Genomic DNA, 20,558 nt, shown 5'->3' with positions numbered 1-20,558 from the left:
TCTAGTTCCTTTAGGCCTACAGTTAGATTGCTTATTTGAAAATTTTCTTGTTTTTTTTCCGGTAGGCCTGTATTGCTATAAACTTACTCCTAAAAACTGCTTTTGCTGCGTTCCAAAAATTTTAGATCATTGTCTTTTCATTTGTCTCCATGTATTTTTTCATTTTCTCTTTCATGTCTTCATTTACCCATTGGATGTTTAGTAGCATGTTGTTCAGCCTCCCTGTGTTTTTGTTCCAGTTTTTTTCTTGTTACTAATTTCTAGTTTCTTACCACTTTGGTCAGAAAAGATACATATGATTTAAATCTTAAATTTTTTGAGACTTGTTTTGTGGCCTAACATGTGATCTGAATTGGAGAATGTTCCATGTGCACTTGAAAGAATGTGTATTCTGCTGTTTTTGTACGGAATGTTCTCTGTTAGGTCCATCTCTGATAATATGTCATTCAAAGGCACTATTTCTTTATTGATTCTGTCTGGATGATCTATCCATTGATGTAAGTGGGGTGTTAAAGTCCCCTGCTTTATTGTATTACTGTCAACTTATCCCTTTATGTCTGTTAACATTTGCTTATGTATTTAGATGCTCCATTGTTGGGTGCATATATATTTACATTGTTGTAACCACCTTGGTTTGATCCCTCTGTCTCTTGCTACAGTCTTTATTTTAAAGTCTGTTTTGTGTGATATAAGTATTGCTACCTTGACTTTTCTCCCCCTTTCCATTTGCATGGAATGTCTTTTTTTATCCCTTGACTTTCAGTGTGCATGTGTTACTAGGACTGAAGTGATTCTCTTCTAGGAAGCATGTAGATGATCTTGTTTTTGAAATCCATTCTGCCACCCTGTATCTTTTAATTGGAGCTATATTTATACTGTTTCCATTTAGAGTAATTATTGATATGTATGTACTTATTGCCATTTTGTTAATTGTTTTCTGGTTGTTTTGTAGTTCTTTTCTGTTCTTTTGATCTCTTTCCTTGTGATTGATGACTTTCTGTAGTGCTTTTCCTGGCTTTCTCTTTATTTTAGATTTTAGGCTTGTGGTTATCATGAGGTTCATATATTGCATCCTAAGTTTATAACAGTTGATATTAAGTTGATGGTCACTTAATTTTAAACATACTCTAAAAGAACAGTTTTACTCCCCTGTCCATGTTTTATGTATAAGTTGTCATTTTTTATGTCTATTTTTCATAATTTTCTTCTAATTATGGTCTTTTCTTTTCCACTTAATAAAGAGGTCCCTTTAGCATTCCTGGAAGCCTGGTTTAGGGAGGCTTGTGATAAATTCATTTAACTTTTGTTTGGGAACTATATCTCCCTTCAATTTTGAATGATAACCTTGCTAGGCAGATATTTTTGGTTGTAGGTTTTTTCCTTTCAGCTCTTTGAATATATCATACCACTTCCTCTGTCCTGCAAAGTTTCTACTGAAAAATCAGCTGATAGCCTTATGGGGTTTCCTTTGTACTTTTTGCTTCTCTCTTGCTTTTAAAATTCTCTCTTTGTCTTTAACCTTTGACATTTTAATCATTATGTGTTGTCGTATGGACCTCCTTGGGTTAATCTTGTTTGCAACTGTCTGTATTTCCTGAACATGTATGTCTGTTTCCTTCCCCAGGTCAGCTATTACTTTTTCAAATAAGTTTTCTGCCCCTTTCTCCCTCTCATCTCCTTCTGAGACCCTATAATGTGTGTGTTTGCTTGATGACCCTTAAGCTGTCCTTTTTTTAATTTTTTTTTCTGTTCAGTATGGGTGCTGTTTTCCAGCTCAACTGATCTGTTCTTCTGTATCTACTAAAGTGTTGGTTTCCTTTAGTATGTTTTTCATATTAGTTTTTTTTTTATTTTTCAACTCTTATTGGTTCTTTTCTATATTTGGTGTCTCTTTGTTGAAGGTCTCAGTGAGTTCTTCCACTCTTCTCTCCATTCTGCTGAGCCTCTTTATGTTCATTATTTTAAAATCTTTATCAGATATATTGCTTTTCCATTTTATTTAGTTCCTTTTCTCAGGTTTTTTCCTATTCTTTCATTTGGAGCATATTTGTCTATTTCCCTATTTTGCTTGACTTTCTCTGTTTTTGTGAATTAGAGCAAGTACTTGACCTAAACTTGAAGGAATGGTCTTACGCATGGTCGTCCTGGTGACAGTAGCTGGCTAGAGCTGTATCTGGCATGAGTTCAGGCTCCCAAGGCACTCTGTGCTGGGGCAACCATTATGGGATGGCTGGAGCTGAATTGGGGGCCATCACCAGACTCTCTCTGCAGATGGAACCCTGACTAGATAGCTGAAGCTGAAGCGGGTGTAAGCTGGTGTATCCTTATGTTCTCTGCAGCAGGGGCATCTTGGCAGGACTGTTGAAGCTGAAGTAGGTCAAGCTGAGATGTCCTAGAGTTCTCAGTGCAGGGGGTGACATGGTGGGGACCTAAAACCAAGGTGGGCACAAGCTGGGGTTTCCAGGGTACTCCGTGCATGGGGCACCTTGGTTGTGTGAGGAGACATGAGCCGGCAGGTCTTGGAGCACTGTGCACCAAAGGTACCCTAGCAAGCTATCTGGAGCCAAAGTGGTATGGGCCTGGAGTGTGCCAGTGTGCCTTATGCCAGTATTCTCTTGGTGGGATAGACAGAGCTATAGTGAGTGCTGACCAGTGTCCTGGTGTGTGCCATGCTGGGGCCAACTCAGGGGGATGGCTGGGTCTGGTGTGGACTAGGGGCTCAGGGCTCACTGAGGCAGTAGGCCAGCTAGGGTACCCAGACACTGTTCCCACCCACTCTGTCATTGTGGAGGGGGATCTTAAACCATGGGCTGACTAGCTCCTTAAATCTGGAGAGTATTCTAGTGGCTCCTTGCTATTTGGAAGGATTCTAATACTAGTCCCTTTATTTTCTGGTTGCTCTTTTAAACCACAGCTTTTTCTTTTTCTTCTTCTTCCCCCCCCCCCTTTTTTCCCCCCTATGCCCCAGTGTTTCCAGGGCTGGTATGGGCTAGGGGCCCAGGACTCACTGAGGTGGCTGGTCAGCTATGGCACTTGAAACCTTGCTCCCTTCTATGCTATTAAGTTGTAGAGGAAACTTGAACCATGGAGCTCACCAGCCCTTCAGACCCAGAGGGAGTTCCAGCAGTTCCCCTGCCATTTGGCAGGGTTCTGGGTCTGGTTCCTTTATATTATAGTTGTTCTTTTAAACCATATCTTTTTTTTTTTTTTTTCTGTGCCCTAGAGCAGACAAATCTGCTGTCTCATTGCCATCTCTCTCCACTGTAATTTGCAGTGTTGGGGATCAATGTTCCCCTCACTATCATGTCTACATCTCTCTTGCTGTTCTCTGTCTTTTGCTATGTAGAAGCTATTCAGTCAGCACTCCCTTCTTCAGGAGGAATTACATTATGAATAGGTGTAGATTTGCTGTGTCCATGGAGGAGGTGAGTTCATGGTCTTCTTATTTTACCATCTTGGACTGGGATTCCCCCATCTTGGACTTTTGACAATTTATCATGTATCTCCATGTAGCATTATTTGGGCTCAAAGTATTTGGGTCTCATGGGGTTCTTTGATCTGGATATGTACTTTTCTCCCCATGTTTGGGAAGGTTTCAGCCAATATTGTTTTAAATACACTTTTTGTCCTTTTGTATTTATCTCCTGGAATTCCCATGAGAATAGGGTTCTTTTTTTTTTTTTTTCATGGTATCTCATAAGTTCTTTTGTCTTTGCTCTTTCATTTTACTTCTCTGACTGGATAATTTCAAATGTCCTATCATTCACGTTGTGGATTCTTTCATCTGCAAGGTTGAGTTTGCTTTTGGAACTCTTTGGAATGCGTTTATTGTATTTTTCAGCTTGAGGATTTCCGTTTGTTGTTTGGTTTAGTGGTTTCTATTTAACTTCAGAATTTGTTCATGTACCATTTTCCTAATTTTGTTTAGTTGTCTGTGTGTTCTTATAATTCACTAAACTTCTTCAAAGGACTATTCTGAATTATCAGAAAATTCATAGATTTCCATTTCTTTACAGTTAGTTATTGAAGCTTTATTAATTTCCTTTGGCAGTGTCCTGTTTACCTGATTTTTCATGATCCTTGAGTCCTTATGTTGTTATCTGTACATTTGAGTAAGCAGTCTTTTCTTCCCAACTTTGCAGGTTTACTTTGTAAGAGACAGTTCTTCACCATTCAGTTAGGTTTGAGTTTCTGGACGTGTCTGCTTGGAACATCCTTGGGCAGATGGGGCCTGCCATTAGGGTCTATTTTTGGAAAAATCAACTATTTGAGCTCAGAGGTCAGGGTTAGGGGATGACAGTGATTGAGAACGTTGGAAATTACTTATGTGTGGTTCCATGTCCAAATGGGTTTGTAGGATAGGCTCTGTGGTTACCAGAATTCTCTGCTCAGGCTTACTAAGTAGTTGTGATTGACTACTATATTAACCAGCAGCTGGGGATATGGATTAGCTTCCCTGCCCTGACAGGATTCGGTGTGATCTTAGATGACCCGTGTTCCATGTTCTCTGACCCAGTAGGGCCACTGGCTTTACTTTGTGGGTGATGAGCTCTGTCTGCTGTCAGCTCAAGCATTGGTCAGTTACACAATATCCAAGCATTCTTATCAGCCTCTCTGATTAGATGCGGTGAGGAGCCATGCTCTATGGTGTGTAGGGCTGTGACAGCTCTCCTGCCTGGGGAGAACAGGTAGGGTGACATCAGGAGCTACACCTAGCAATGGGTGCTGCTATGAATTAAGTCCGCATCTGGATGTAGCACGGGAACCCTCCATGCTTAGTACTGGCTTTGCTTTGAGGATGATTGGCTGTATATCTATCTCTATCTCTACAGAGTGATAGAGAAGTAGCTATAGATAGATATAGAGATAGAGATACATATATATAGATATGTAATTTGAACAGTGAAGAGCTCTAAGTAGTGGGAAGAATGCATACAAGAGTAAGCTTGGTTACCGTCTGATCTTGGAGAGTTTCCTGTATGAGCAGAGGGAGTTTCTGCTGTCACAGGAACCCAGGGGTGACAATGTATGCACCAAACATGAACGAGCTTTTTATCTTGTTATACTTTACTGGCAGTGGACAGCTATTTGATGTTTGCAAGTCAGGACAAGTTGATTAATGCCTTGTTTCAGGAAACTCACTCCAAATTCTATGTGGAAGATGAACTTGTATGATTTTGGGTGATGCAGAGAGGAAAAGGCAAAGTTAGAGACTAGAGACACAGACAGTAGGGCAAAGACTACTACAATAGTCCCTTCCTGATGATAAATGATTAGAGGGAAAACAGAATAAGAGACACATATGAAGAATGTTATTTCAATGCAGACTCAGTGGGACTAGGAATTGCTTGCTTGTTTGCTTATTTCATTCATTCATTCATTCATTATTTGTGAGGGTGGTTCAGGAGATCAGAGTAATGTCTCCAAGACTGCAAGTTTAGAAAACAGGTGATTAGGATATTTTATCTTTCCAAGATATTGTAAACTTTATGAGGAAAAAAAATGCAGTGTTCTGTTAATGATAATAATCCATATTTCATGAATTTATGTTTGACATGACCACAGCAAAATAACTCCTCAGGCCTGCCTCAGTCCATAAGGCAAATAGATTTTTGGAATGCCTGTCTGCCAAATAATTTAATAGTACAGTCAAAACCAAGTCCTGCATTTATTATTTTATTGTTTAAAGCAGTTTTAAAGGGGCATATTATTTGGGTTTTTTCCTGGTTTTATTGAGATACAAGTCACTGTATGAGTTTCAAGTGTAAAGCATAAAGGTTTGACTATATATTTTGTGAAATTATTACAGCAATAAGCTAACATCTAACATCTCATAAGATATTTATTTGAGAGAGAGAGAGCACAAGCCAGGGGAGAGGCAGAGGGAGAAGCAGACTCCCTGCTGAGCAAGGAGCCCAATATGGAGCTCGATCCCAGGACCCTGAGATCATAACCTGAGCCAAAGACTGAGGCTTACCTGACTGACCTCTAATAATTTTCATATGTAACACTGGCATTATAATTATCATGTTGTGTATTATATCACTAGTACTTATTTATAACTAGCAGTTGGTATCTTTGACCACCTTGCTCCAGTTCCCTCTCTGTCCACCCTCCACTTCCGGTAACCCAAATTCTGATCTCTCGGGTTTTTTGTGTGTGTTTCAAATTTGGATTCTAGATTTAGATGGCATAATTCAGTATTTGCCTTTGTCCAACTTATTTCACTTAGCATAATTTCTTCAAGGTCCATCCATGTTGTTACAAATGGCATGATTTTTTTGATTTTTATTGCTGAAGAGTATTCCATGGTATGTATGTATGTGTGTGTGTGTGTGTGTATATATACACACATATATAAATATATATATAAATACACACACACACACACACACACGCACCAAAACTACTTTATCCATTCATCCATCAATGGACACTTAGGTTGTTTTCATGTCTTGACTATTATGAATAATGCTTCATTGAACAAGAAGTATGGATATCTATTTGAATTATGGCATTTCCATTTCCTTTGGATATATTCCCAGAAGTGGAATTGCTAGATCATATGGTAGTTCTATTTGTAGTTTTTGTTTGTTTTATGAGCCTCCATATTATTATCCTTTGTGGCTGCACCAATTTATAATCCCACCAACAGTGTACAAGCTTTCACCTTTTTCCTCATTTTCACCTGCATTTCTTTAATGTCCTTTCAATTATAGCCGTCCCAATAGGTATGAGTAATATTTCATTGTATTTTAATTTGCATTTCCCTACTGATGAGTGATGTTAAAATCTTTTCATGTGCTTGGCCATTTGCAATGTCTTTGGAAAAATGCCTACAAACTGCCTATTCAGATCTTTTTTTAAGTAGGCTCCATACCCAGCATGGAGCCCAATGTTGAGGTATGAACTCACAACCCTGAGATCAAGAGTCAGATGCCCAACTGACTGAGCCACTCAGGTGCCCCCTTTTGCCCATTTTTTAATTGGATGTTTATTTTTTGGCTATAGAGTTATATGAGTTCTACACATAATTAGGATGTTAATCTCATCAGATATGTTTTACAATTATTTCTCATTCTGTAGATTGTTTTTTCATGTTATTTACATAGAAGCTTTTTAGTTTGATGTAGTCCCACTTACTTGTTATTTGTGCTTTAGGTGTTATAGACAAATAATCATTGCCAGAGTCATGTCAAGGAGTTTTTACTGTTTTCTTCTGATTTCATGGTTTCAGATCTTACATTTTAGATAGTAACTCATTTCAAAATAATTTTTGTGAGTGGTGTAAAATAGGGGTCTAGTTACATTCTATCTTTTCTCCATTGAGTATTCTTGAATAACTTGTAAAATATTAATCATATTACTTGAGGTTATTTCTGAGCCTTTGATTCTGTTGCATTGATCTTTTTTAATCCCAGTACCATGCTGTTTTGATTACTATAGCTTTGTAGAATAGTTTGAAATTAGAAGGGTGATGCTTCCCACTCTGTTCTTTCTCAGGATTGCTTTGACAATTTTGATTGTTTGTGGTTCCATATATAGAGTGTTTTTTCTCTACTTATGTAAAAAGTACCATTGGAGTCTTGATGGGGATTTTATCAAATCTCTAGATGGTTTTTGGTACTGTTGAGATTTTAACAGTATTCTTCCAATCTGTGAACACAGGATACTTTCCATTTATTTGTGTTTCCTTCAATTTATTTCATCAATGTTTTCAGAGTAGAGATCTCATTTTTTTGGTTAAGTTTAAGTATTTTTTTATTTGATGGTATTATACATGGGATCAATTTCTTTTTTGAACAATTCATTGATTAGATATAACAGTTTTGTGGTTGAGTCTAGGATTTTCAGTACGGAAAACCATGTCATCTGCAAGTAGAGACAATTTAAGTTCTTTCTTTTTAATTCTGATGGCTTTATTTCTTTTTCTTGCCTGATTTCTCTTCTAAGGACTTCCAGTACTATGTTGAATAGGAGTAGGGAGAGTGGGCACCCTTGTCTTAGTCCTGATTTTACAGGAAAAGCTTTCAACCTTTCTTCCCTGAGTACATTTTTTTATCATAAATGAATGTTCATCAGATAATTTTCCTGTATCTACTGAAATGATGATGGGCTTCTTTCATTATATGAATGTGTTTGCATCCCAGGGATAATACCCACTTGATCATAGTGAATGATCCTGCTATTGGTCTGCTCAATTGAATTTATTTTAGTATTCTGTATCTAGTATTTTATTGAGAATTTTGGCGTCTATATTCATCAAGAATACTGGTGTGTAGTTTTCTAGTAGTGTCCTTTTCTGGCTGTGGTGTCAGGGTAATATTGGCCTTGTAAAATGAATGGGACTGTTCCCTGGTATTAAATTTTTAAGTATTTGGTAAATTTCACTATCAAAGACATCTCCTGGGCTTGCTTTTGTTGGGAGATTTTTTAGTTTTTGCTAGTTTCTAAAATTTCTTCTATTGCTTCTACATTGTCCAGTTTGTTGGCATTTGGTTGATCCTAGTAGCATTTTATCCTGTTTCTTTGGTATCAGTTGTAAGGTTTTTTTCATTTTTTTCTCCTTAGTCTATATAAGGGTTCCCCAACTTTATCTTTTCAAAGAATCCCTAGTTTCCTTTATTATTTTTCTGTTCTTTTTCATTTTTTTTTGTTCCAATCTTTATTATTTCTTTCCTCTTTCTAACTTTGGGCTCAGTTTGTTTTCCAATTCTAGTTCCTTAAGAGTTAAGTTTATTTGAGGATTGTTCTTCTTAAGATAAGCATTTATTGCTATTAACTTCCCTCTTAGAAACGTTTTGTTGCATCCATAGTTTTGGTATGTTGTTTCCATTTTTGTTTGTTCTCTGATCCAATGATTGGAGATGTGTTAGCTTATATTCACTTATGAATTTTCCTGTATTGAGTTCTATTTTCATACTGTTGTAGTCATAGGAGATACTTGGTATGATTTCAATCTTCTTGAATTGGCCAAGACCTGTTTTGTTTCCTAATATATGGTCTACCCTAGAAAATGTTCCACATGCACCTGAGAAGAATGTGTATTCTATTGTTGGTGGATCAAAGGTTCTGTATATATTGTTAGGTCCAAATGGTCTATAGTGTTGCTCAAATCCTCTGTTTTCCTCTTGATTCTCTGTCTGGACTATCTATCCATTTTTGAAGCGGAGATATTAAAGTCCCAAACTATTACTTCACTGCTGTTTTTCTCCTTTTATCAGTTTTTGCTTTTTTTTTAAAGATGGATTTATTTATTTTAGAGAGAAAGAGAACATGAGTAGGAGGAGGGGCAGAGGGAGAGGATCTCAAACAGACACCTCATTGAGCATGGAGCCCAATGCAGGGTTTGATCTCACAACCCTGAGCTCATGACCTGAAACCAAGAGTCAGACACTCAACCTACTGAGCCACCCAGGCGTCCCAGTTTTTGCTTTATATATCTACTTGCTGGGATGACCTCTTTATCATTATATAATGACCTTTGTCTAAGTCCCTGATTGTTTTTTTAGTTACCATTTGCTTGAAATACCTTTTTCCATCTCTTCACTCTCACGTTATGTGTCTTTAAGGTCTCATATAGGTAGCATATTATTTTAATCCATTCAGCTATTTTATATCTTTAGATCAGAGGATTTCATCCATTTTTATTTAAAGTAATTACTGATAGGTAAAGATAGTGAAGTCTGCTTTTGAAGCTCTTCTAAGTTATTGAATTCTTCAGTTCTGAGATTTTGTTGAACTTACTGTTTTCCTAATTTTGATTACTTGTATGCATGTTCTTATAGTTCACTAAACTTCTTAAAAGCATTCTGATTCGTATATCTCTATTTCATTAGAGTTATTGGTGCTTTATTTCTTTTAGTGGTATTATCTTTACATGATTTTTGCATTTCTAAACTTTGTAGATTTGTTTTGTCATAAATAGCATAGCACCCATCAGTTTGAAGTGTCTGCTGGTCAGGTCCTTGGCCATAGAGCTTACTGTTAGTGTCTATTTTTGGAAGTCAGTTGTTCAAGTTTGCAGTCAGCCGTTGGAGTTTTACCATTGGGTAAGTGTAGTTCAATTGGGCATTTGGCTTGGTTCCCTGCCCCAATGAGGCTGAAGGATGGCTCACTGGTTTGGTGGGTTCTCTGGTCAGGTTACTGGAAGGTTGTGACTGGGTACTGTAGTCAGCATTAGGTGGTGGTACAACTTATTTTCCCTGCCCTGGTGGGGCAACAGGACAAAGAACATTACTAGTTTGTGCAGTTTCCAAGTGCTTTTATCAGCCCTCCCATTTAATTGGGGCTAGGTTGGGCTGTAGCAGGCTTGGCAGTTATGTACCTCCTTGGTCTGGGCAAACCAAGCTCAATGAGTAGTAAAAACTCTTTGAGGAGTTGAATCAGGCAGGCATGATTCCATTGATTTCCCTGGTCTGAATGCACCATTAATTTGGTTCTGCTGTTAGGTAGTTGGGATATTAGCTAGTTGGGATACTGCCTGTGTGAACTTACTTACTCTGCCAAGATTGGAATGAAGACTGTTACAAGCCACTACCCCTTTCTCCATCACAGGCCGATTCCCCTCAATCAATACAGTGCAAGACCTCAGTAGGATGTCACCACGAGGCTTTCTTCCCCCTGGAGGGACCTCTTTTCTCAGGGGAGACCTCTCAGCATGATGTTGCACTTACCTAGGAGAAGGGCAATGCAGTCAGCATGTAGCTGCTTTCTAATGCAGTATGCCTTGGTCTCTTTGGTCTCGTCCACGAAAGTTGTTTTTCTTATGAGGGAGAGCAAGTCAGGAACAACTCATAGTGCCCTCTGGATGATGTCATTTCTCTTGGATTTCAACACTTAAAAAAATGATTTTTAAATATTTGGAAACTATAGCTAAGTACAAAGAAAAACTGTGTACTTACAATTTTACCACACAAGGGAAATTATTTTTTTTAAAGATTTTATTTATTTAATCATGAAAGAGAGGCAGAGGGAGGAGCAGGGAGCCCAATGCAGGACTCGATCCCAGGATCCTGGGATCATGACGGATCATGACCTGAGCTGAAGGCAGATGCTTAACCATCTGAGCCATCCAGGCGCCCAAGGGAAATTATTAAAATAGGTCATACATATATAATAAAAATGTGTGTGTACCTGTACACACGTTTTTGATAGTGTATTAATCTAAAAAATGTGTACCTCATCTCTACACATGTTTATAAGCAATTGGATGGGTAAGAATTGGTTTTATTTGGAAGTAATTAGCTGTAGATAATATTTAAAACCTAGGGGATGCATTAGATAATAGAGAAGAAATGAGGACAAAAGCTGGAACCCCAAAATATTGCATCAGTAGATCAAAGGGGATATTGAAGAAACTGAGAAATAGTGTCTCATGGGGTAGAAGAAAATCAAGATACTCTTGAATCCTAGACTCTCAAGGAAGAAGTATATCAAGGAGAAAGAGGTAATCAACTATGTTAAATGCTGGATAAAGATGAAGACCACATACCAATAACATTGTCTTCCCTTAAGGGCTTCTGCCTTTGGAATTGTTCTTAAAAGAACATTTTAAATTATAGAACTTGCTTACCTGTCTTTTCTTTGGCTTCATTTCTTATATTCCAATCTTTAATCCAATTGTACTATATTTTTATTTATGGTGAAAGATAAGTTATATAATAAATGGATAACTATGTAACATTTTCTGTTGGTGAGGAAAGAAGAATTTTTTAAGGTATAACAATCTAGCATGTCATAGCTTTTTTTTTTTTTCCTCACATAAGGCCACTGTGGCTTACCAAGGCTAGATCAGTTGCCCAAAGCCACCTACTTGAAAGGTAGTAGAATTAGGAAGAGACAGGGTAACCTGTTACCCTGTCATTTTGGTCTATTTATTTCATGCAGTGTCATACTTTTAATTAATGGGACTTTTAATCTAATATGGCATGACCCCTGTATTTAGTCTTTTTATCAAACCCTTATTTTTAAATATTTGTCTTTTAATTTTAGCTAAATTTATGTAAAACCTCATCCTCAAAATATCCATTGAATACATACAGTGAGAGGATTGACTAAGAATATTCTTTACATTCAATAAATTGGTATATTTTACCTTTTATCCAAGTTATTTATATAAAAATAACCTTTGGTTATTTCTGTAGATGACTTACACATTTAGATTTCTAACCCTGGAGAATTATTTTAATATATAGCTTCTGGTTTTCTTCCTGGTTTTGTATTGCTTATATTTTATCAATCTTTTTCTCCCTTCATTCAGAAAATTGAGTTTCCCTAAGGCTCACTTCCTCATTAATTTCTTGGGGAAAAACTTTCCTTACAGGATATGGAAAATGTTTACAACATCAATTTCCTGAGGTAAAAAGTTGAGGTTTGAAAAGGCTGCTTTGAGAATTAGGTTCCTTTTACTTTGATGTCATAATAGCTATAGATAACTAAATAAAGCTCATATTTCTTAGTAAAATGTTTTCAGTTCAGTAAATATTCTTAAAGGAAATATTTGCTTCAGTATTCACTGAAGGTCTAAATTAAAAGAATACTGTTTCTATTTATTTTTCTACATAGACATTTTGGAACACTTCCCCTTGAAAATACCCAGGATTTTATAGGTACCAGACCTTCAAGTGAAATGTATTCACATCAGTTCTAAGAAGGCCAACAGTTATCCATAGTGTATCTACTAAAAAAAAAATTGAAAATAAGCAAGATATCCTAAGATACAGCTTTCTGAATTTGATCCTAATTAATTTTTGACTCATTTGCCTAAATATAAAGGCACAGAATTTACCAAGAATTAAGGATCACCAGAGTGTGTGAGACAATCACAATTATTTTGAATTAATATATAGAAATGTTAATATGTTTGCCAATGTGGTTATGGTGTTTGCTTATTAAAAATCATGATATTTACTGAAGGGTAAAGAAACAAATAGTGTGTTCCCATCTGAAATCCCAGTGCATGGGTTCATTTGTAGTATCGGTAGGAAGGTGTGACTAAATTATGAAGAAATTAAAGTAAATAAAGTGGGAGAGGCAGATGAAGAGTAGCCTCTCTCGGCCATTTGGCCTGAGGAACACATTGAAGACATTTTTTAACGAACTAAGATTGAAAGGAACAATAATACACATAATGTTAGATGAGCAGATAAATATATTGACTACTTACCTTCTTACATTTTTAGAAGGCACTTGAAAACCTGCTGTGTTGTTTGTCAAAGTGACTTTATATTCTTGCACAACAAAAATAGACTGGACCAAAAAGTTACAGGTAGCCCCTGGAAAGGGGGTGCCCTAAACTCTGGTTTGCATGTTGTATCCCACTTACTTGTTTTTACCCCCACAGGAATTTGAGTTTTAGAAACCTGATCTAAATTTTTTAGAGATAGTGGTTGGTGGGTTTAAGAAATAAAGATATCATTTTGGGACCACTTCGGAATCCAGGATTCCCAGTAAGTATAGAAATTCTAGATAAGATTAATTGGAAATAGAGGTTAAAATGAATAAAAGTAGATGTATACACATGTACATTTATATTTTAACTTTCAGACTTTTTTACACAAATGATTTCTTTTTAATTGAAAAATTACCTTTAAATATTTTTTAAACATTTATTTGACAGAGAGCAAGAGCAGGAACACAAGCAGGAGGAGTGGGAGAGGGAGAAGCAGGCTTCCCACAGAGCAAGGAGCTCGATGCAGGATTCGATCCCAGGATCCTGGGACCATGACCTAAGCTGAAGGCAGATGCTTAACCTACTGAGCCACCCAGGTGCCCCACCTTTAAATATCTTCAAGTGAGCTTCTACATTGTACTGAGAGCCTGTACTAAAACAAAACTGGGTGGGGGGGTTGGAAATCAACATGGATATAAGGTGTAGGATTATAGGAGGATCACTTGTGGTTGTATAAATGAAAAGGTTAGGATCAGAGAGGCAGGGGATTTTTACTTTTACATTCAATGAAAATGGCTCAGGAAATTTATTAAGCCTCTGTATTTCAACACATATGCAGCACCAGTTTCAAGTATTGTCATAGGTTGTGATTAAGAACAATAGGGGTGGAAGACAGTGGAGGCGTCCATGGAGAATGTGGAAAGGCTGGTAAAGAGCTTTATAAAGCCAAAACCTGGGGAGGATGTGTCTTGAGCTTTAATATGGGAGAATGGATGGGGTGATTTTAAGATTCCCTTCACTTTGGTTTAAAAGCTATGTAAGGAAAAAAATAAGACAAGACCTGAGGACATTTCAGATCCATTGTCTTCCAATTTTTTTAAATTTATATAAGACATGTGGTAAAGAATAAATTTCTAAAGAAAGATTTCTCCCTTAACATTTTGAGTTTATATATGTATCATGAAAAGAAATTGAAGTGAAAGTCTCTTTCAATTAGTATAGTTCTCTGTGAGAATAACCTGAAAGAGTTGGTTTACAGGGTTGACATCACCAAGATGTTGACATAGTTCTACTTGTGAGAAAAACTGAAGTCAGGAATAACCTAACAACTATTCATGGACAAGACACAACTGAGAGAATTGTAGAATGCAGGAGTAAGGCTGAAGTACCACCTTGCACCTGAGAGGCCAAGACAGACTGTATGAGAAGGGTAAGATGAACAGATACATGGTAAGCACCTTTCCCCTGTCCTGGGCTACACAGCACCATGCAGTACGTGTGATTCCTCCAGTGTGAAGAGAGCCCAGGTGTCACATCCAGCCACCCCCCCACCACCGCAACCACTGTGGGTGCATCTACTGTGATTTCACCTCAGAGCTCACAGGGGATACTATAGGACTCAACCACTGGGAATCTACCTGTGCCCAGGAAGGAAGCAAGGGCTTCCAAAAAACAGTACTTGAAGCTTAGGATAAGTCTCTATCCACTTAGTCCAAGTACTAAGTTCATCTGCAGATGAACCACTCTAACCAGAAACTTAGTGGGGTGGAGGCCTGCCTAACTTGAACCCAAAATGAAGAGTTTTGCTTGCCCTGGAGCCTGGTCTGTTCATGCCGAGCCAGACGAGCTGAACCGTAACCCCGCCAACTCCTCCTAACTAGAAAGCATATTCAGGAAGTTTTGAGAACCTGAAGTGGGCCATCACAGACCACCTAGTGGAGTGTAGCATAAGAACCATCTGACACGAAGAATGAGAACACTTAGGTGGACAGAGTTACTTGCACACACAGCAAAGCAGTGGCTCTATTCTTGGGTACCCGTCTGCTTAAGTACAAATGTAAGATACCAAAATTTGTGGGTCACAGCAAAGGCAGTTCTAACAAGGAAGTTCATAATGGTAAATATCTTGTTTTTACACATCAAGCCACTAGAACAAATTAAGCCCTAATAAACAAAATAGGGAATGAAGAGACTATTCCATACATCTTTTCTATTAAGAGCTGGTTCTTTGAAAAGATAAATGAATTGGCAGACCTTCAGAAATGAAAGAGATGTCAACCACCCATAATATCACAAAAATGCAAAGGATTAGAGACTACTATGAACAATTATATACCAACAAATTGGACAGCCTGGAAGAAATAGATCAATTCCTAAAGACATGTAACCTACCAAGACTTAATCACAATGAACTAGAAAATCTGAACAGACCAATTACTAAGGAGATTGAACCAGTAATTAGAAACACCTCAACAAACAAAAGTCCAGGAACAGACTGCTAAAGAAGAATTCATACTAACCCTTCTCAAAATGCTTCCAAACTCATATGAGGCCAGCAGTATTCTGATATAAAAACCAGATTAGGCAGCCACAAGAGAAAAAAATTATAGGCCTTATCCCTGATAACTTTAGATGCAAAAATGCTGAACAAAATATTAGCCCACATTTAACAACACATTAAAAGGATCATATAGCTATTCAAGTGGGATTTATTCCAGAGATGCAAGGATGGTTCAACTTTCAGAAGTCAATCAACATGTTAATAAAAAGATATAGAAAAAGCATTTGACAAAACTTAACATCCATTTATAATGATTCTCAACAAAGCATGGGTAGAGAAAAGAGCACTCGGCAAAGGCTAGATATGACAAGCCTGCAGCTGACATTATACTCAATGGTGAAAAGTTGAAAGCTGTTTCTCTAAGATCAGGCATAAGACAAAGATACTCTTTCCACTTTTATTTAACATAGTACTGGATGTCCTAGCCAGTGTAGTAAGGCAAGAAAAAGAAATAAAAGGGATCCAAAATGGAAAGGAAGAAGGTAAAAATGTCACTATTTGTGGATGACATACTACATATTGAAAAGCCTAAAGACTCAACCAAAAAAACCATTATAAATTCAAAAAAGTTGCAGCAATAACTTTAACCAAGGAAGGTAAAGGCTTATACAATGAAAACTATAAAGAAATTGAAGATATATATAATTGGAAAGATATTCCCTGTTCATGGACAATATTATTAAAATGTCCATGTTACCCAAAGCAACCTAGAGACTCATCGTAATCCCTATGTCAGTTTTCATAGAACAGTTTTAAAATTTGTATAGAACCACAACTGGTGCAGTCACCGGATAAAAATATGGGGGTTCCTCAAAAAGTTAAGAGAACTACATTATAATCCAGCAGTCACACTACTGTGTATTTGCCCCAAGAATGCCAGAAAACTAATTCAAAAGGATACATGCATCTCTGTTTATAGCAGCGTTGTTTACAATAGCCAAGATAGGGAAGCAGCTGTGTCCATTGATTGATAAATGGATAAAGGAGGTATGTGTGGGTGTGTGTATACCTACACCCAGGAATACCATTCAGCCATAGAAAAGAATGAAATCCTACCATTTGCAATGACATGGATGGAGGTTGATAGTATAATGCTAAGTGAAATAAGTCAGAGAAAGAAAAGTACCATATGATTTCACTCATATGTGGAATTTAAGAAAGAAATGAGCAAAGAGGAAAGAGATGAACCAAAATAGATTCTTAATTATAGAGAACTGAATGGTTACCAGAAGGAAGTGGGGGGTGGGGAATGGGTTAAATAGGTGATGGGTGTTAAGGAGTGCACTTAATAAATCTTGATAATCGAGTGATGTGTGGTAAGGTTGAAACACTGTTGTACACCTGAAACCAATATAACACATGCAGTTAATTGCGATTAAAATAAAAACTTTAAAAAAGACCCCTAATAGTCCAAGTAATCTTGAGAAAGAAAGACAGAGGCATAATACTCTGTTATGTCAGAATGTATTATAAACCTATAGTAATTAAAATAGTGGTATTGGCATAAAAATAGATGCATAGATCAATGGAACAAAAGAGCACCCAGAAAGAAACCCACAAATATAGGGTCAATTATTTTATGACAGAGGACCCAAACATATTCAATAGGGAAAAGACAATCTTTACAATAAATGTTGGGACAATGAGATTGCCACATGCCATAGAATGAAACTAAACTAGAATCTTACACCAAACACAAAAATTATTTCAAAATGGATTAAAGACTTAATGTAAGACATGACACCATAAAACTTCTAAAAGAAAACCTAGGCAGTTACATTCTTGACAGGAGTCTTGTCTATGATTTTTTGAATCTGACAACAAAACGAAAGCAACAAAAGCAAAAACAAGTGGGACTGCATCACCCTAAAAAAACTTCTGCACAGCCAAGAAATTCATCAACCAAATGCAAAGGCAGCCTACTGAGTAGGAGAAAATATTTACAAGTCATATACCTGACAAGGAGATAATACTCAAAATATATAAGTAACATATCTCAACAATAAAAAACTGATTAAATAATGGGCAAGAGATATGAATAGACATTTTTCCAAAGATGACACATAGATGGTCACCAGGTAAATGAAGAGATGCTCGTCATCACTAATTAGGGAAATACTAATCAACTCAGAATGGGATATCTAGGCAGATCTATTAGCATGGCTATTATTACAAAAACAAGAAGTGTTGATGAGGGTGTGTAGAAAAGAGAACCCTCATTCACTGTCGGTGGGAAAGTAATTTGGTGCATCCATTATAGAAAATGGTATGGAGGTACCTCAACAAAATTAAAATTAGAACTACCATGTGATCCAGCAATTCCACTTTGAAGTGGAAGTTATCTGAAGAAAATAAAAATACTAACTTGAAAAAAAATGATGTATGAACCACCATGTTTATTGAATCATTTACAATAGCCAAATATGGAAGCAACCTAAGTGCTCACTGCTGAATTGATAAAGATGTTATATATACAATAGAATATTATTTAGCCATAAAAAATGAAATTGTGCCATTTGCAGCAGCAGTGGGTTTCAAGGGCATTTGCCAAGTGAAATAAGTCAGAGATAAATACTGTATGATCTTTCTTATATCTAGAATGTAAAAAAAAAATCTCAGATACAGAGAATATATTGGTGGTGTTGGGGGGGTTACTGAACTATTTTTAATTTAAATACATAGAATAATTTATAATAAAAATATGGCACCTTAAATCCTTTTCAAAATTATTTTTATAAAACAATTCACCAACCAAAGCATTACCGGCCTTTAAGCCACTTCTTCCACTGTACCCAGGCTGGAAAATGAATTTTTAGCCCCACTTATTGCTGACTACAGCCTTCAGCCCTTCCAAACAGGGAACTGTACCAGAGCACATAGAAAGCTGCAGGGCCCATCCAACAACCCTGCTTACAGTGGCACTTAAACAGAGAACACAGCTAGTGGCTTTCCTTACCTGCAGAGAAAACTGGTGGCCTCCATTGACCAGGGAATTCAGTGTACACTTTTGGCTGATTAGAGCCCTCATACAACAACCCATACAGGCGCTGGGTCTTCTCCTGTTGCCCTGCCCATGTGGGGAAGCTAATTCATAGCCCCACCTAATACTGACTATACTAGAGCATTAAGGCAATTGATGAACCCATTCTACAGCCTCATTTGGGTATGGAACCAAGCCAGCAGTCCTATCCAACTGTTTTCAGCCAGTGGCACACTCACCCCCGACCTCAAGCATGACCATTTGACTCACCTTAAAACAGACAATAGTAGTAGGTCCCACCTGGACAAGGACATTACAATACAACATATTCAGAACCAAAACTGGGCAAACTGTTGGAGTACTGTTTCTGACAATGAGAACCTGCAAATTCTGGAAGAGGAGACCACTTACTCAGATACTCAAACAACAACATAAGGAATCAAGGATCCTTAAAGATCTAAATGTGAGACCTGAAGCCATACAACTCCTAGAAAAAAACAAAGACAGTTATCTCTTTGACACAGCCTTAGCAACATTTTTCTAAGTATGTCTCCTCAGGCAAGGGAAACAAAACCAAAAATAAACTATTTAGGACTACACCAACATAAAAAGCTTTTGCACAGTGAAAGAAACTACAAAAATTGATAAGGCAATCTACTGAGTGGGAGAAGACATTCATAAATATTTGATAAGGGTTAATATCTAAAATAAAGAACAGGGGTGCCTGGGTGGCTCAGTCAGTTAAGCGTCTCAGGTCATGATCCTGGAGTCCTGGGATTGAGCCCCACATTGGGCTCCCTGCTTCTCCCTCTCCCTCTGCCTGCCGCTGTGCCTACTTGACTGTCTCTCTCTCTCTGTCAAATAAATAAAATCTTTAAAAAAAGAAATAAAATAGGGGCACCTGGGTGGCTCAGATGGTTAAGTGTCTGCCTTCAGCTTGGGTCATGATCTCTGGGTCCTGGGATTGAGCCCCGCATCGGGCTCCTGGCTCAGCGGGGAGTCTGCTTCTCCCTCTCCCTCTGCCTCTCCCCCTGCTCATGCTCTCTGTCTCAAATGAATAAATAAAATTTAAAAAAATAACTTCTACAACTCAAAACCGAGTAACAATCATCCAATTGAAAAATGGTCAGAGGATCTGAATAATCCGTTTTCAAAGAAGACATACACTTGTTCAACAGACACATGAAAAGATGTTCAACATGGCTAATCATCAAGGAAATGCAAGTCAAAATCTCACAGATATCACCTCAGACCTGTCAGAATGGCTTAGAATCAAAAAGAAATGTATTGGCGAGAATGTGGAGAAAAAGGAACCCTTGTGTACCGTTGGTGGGAATGCAAATTCGTGCAAGCCTCATGGAAAAAATTGAAGTTGCTCAAAGAGTACAGAGTAGAAATGACTCATCTTCTAGTAATTCCACTACTGAGTATTTACCCGAAGAAAATGAGAACACTAACTTGAAAATATACATGCACTCTATGTTTCCAGCATCATTATTTACAATAACCAAGATATGGAAGCAACCCAAAGATGAATGGATAAAGAAAATGTGGAATATTATTCAGCCATTAAAAAGAATGAGGTCTATTTGCAACAATATGGAAGGACCTAGAAGACATTATGTGAAGTGAAATAAGTCAGACAGATAAAGACATATGCCATATGAGTTCATTTATATGTGTAATTAAAAAAAAAGCAAAAAATAAAAAGCAGAAACAGACTCCTAAATAGAACAAACGTGATTGTGAGAGGAGAAAGGGGTGAGGGATGGGCAAAATGGATGAAGAGGAGTGGGAGGTACAGACTTCCAGTCGTGGAATGAGTAAGTGAGGAGGATAAGAGG

General features: G+C 37.4%; 1 protein-coding gene across 2 annotated transcripts in view; it reads left to right on the top strand.

The window, feature by feature from the left end:
* Positions 1–20,558, top strand: part of HMGCLL1 (3-hydroxy-3-methylglutaryl-CoA lyase like 1) — a 155,841-nt gene that overhangs the window by 111,444 nt on the left and 23,839 nt on the right. The window contains exon 8 of one of the 2 annotated variants that reach the window (XM_073905260.1): positions 11,272–11,480. The exons of the other annotated variant lie outside the window; for it this stretch is intronic. Coding sequence (XP_073761361.1) covers positions 11,272–11,283 — 12 coding nt within the window. The 3' untranslated portion in view covers positions 11,284–11,480. Of the gene's footprint in view, positions 1–11,271; positions 11,481–20,558 lie in introns of those variants that run through there. 2 annotated transcript variants of the gene reach the window in all.

Source organism: Callorhinus ursinus, unplaced genomic scaffold, assembly GCF_003265705.2.
Source record: "Callorhinus ursinus isolate GAN/ISIS: 27379988/994484 unplaced genomic scaffold, GSC_fseal_2.0 scaffold22, whole genome shotgun sequence".
In the NCBI taxonomy this organism is placed as follows: domain Eukaryota; kingdom Metazoa; phylum Chordata; class Mammalia; order Carnivora; family Otariidae; genus Callorhinus; species Callorhinus ursinus.
Note: the sequence above shows the minus strand (reverse complement) of the source record. Positions and strands in the feature narration are given on the sequence as shown.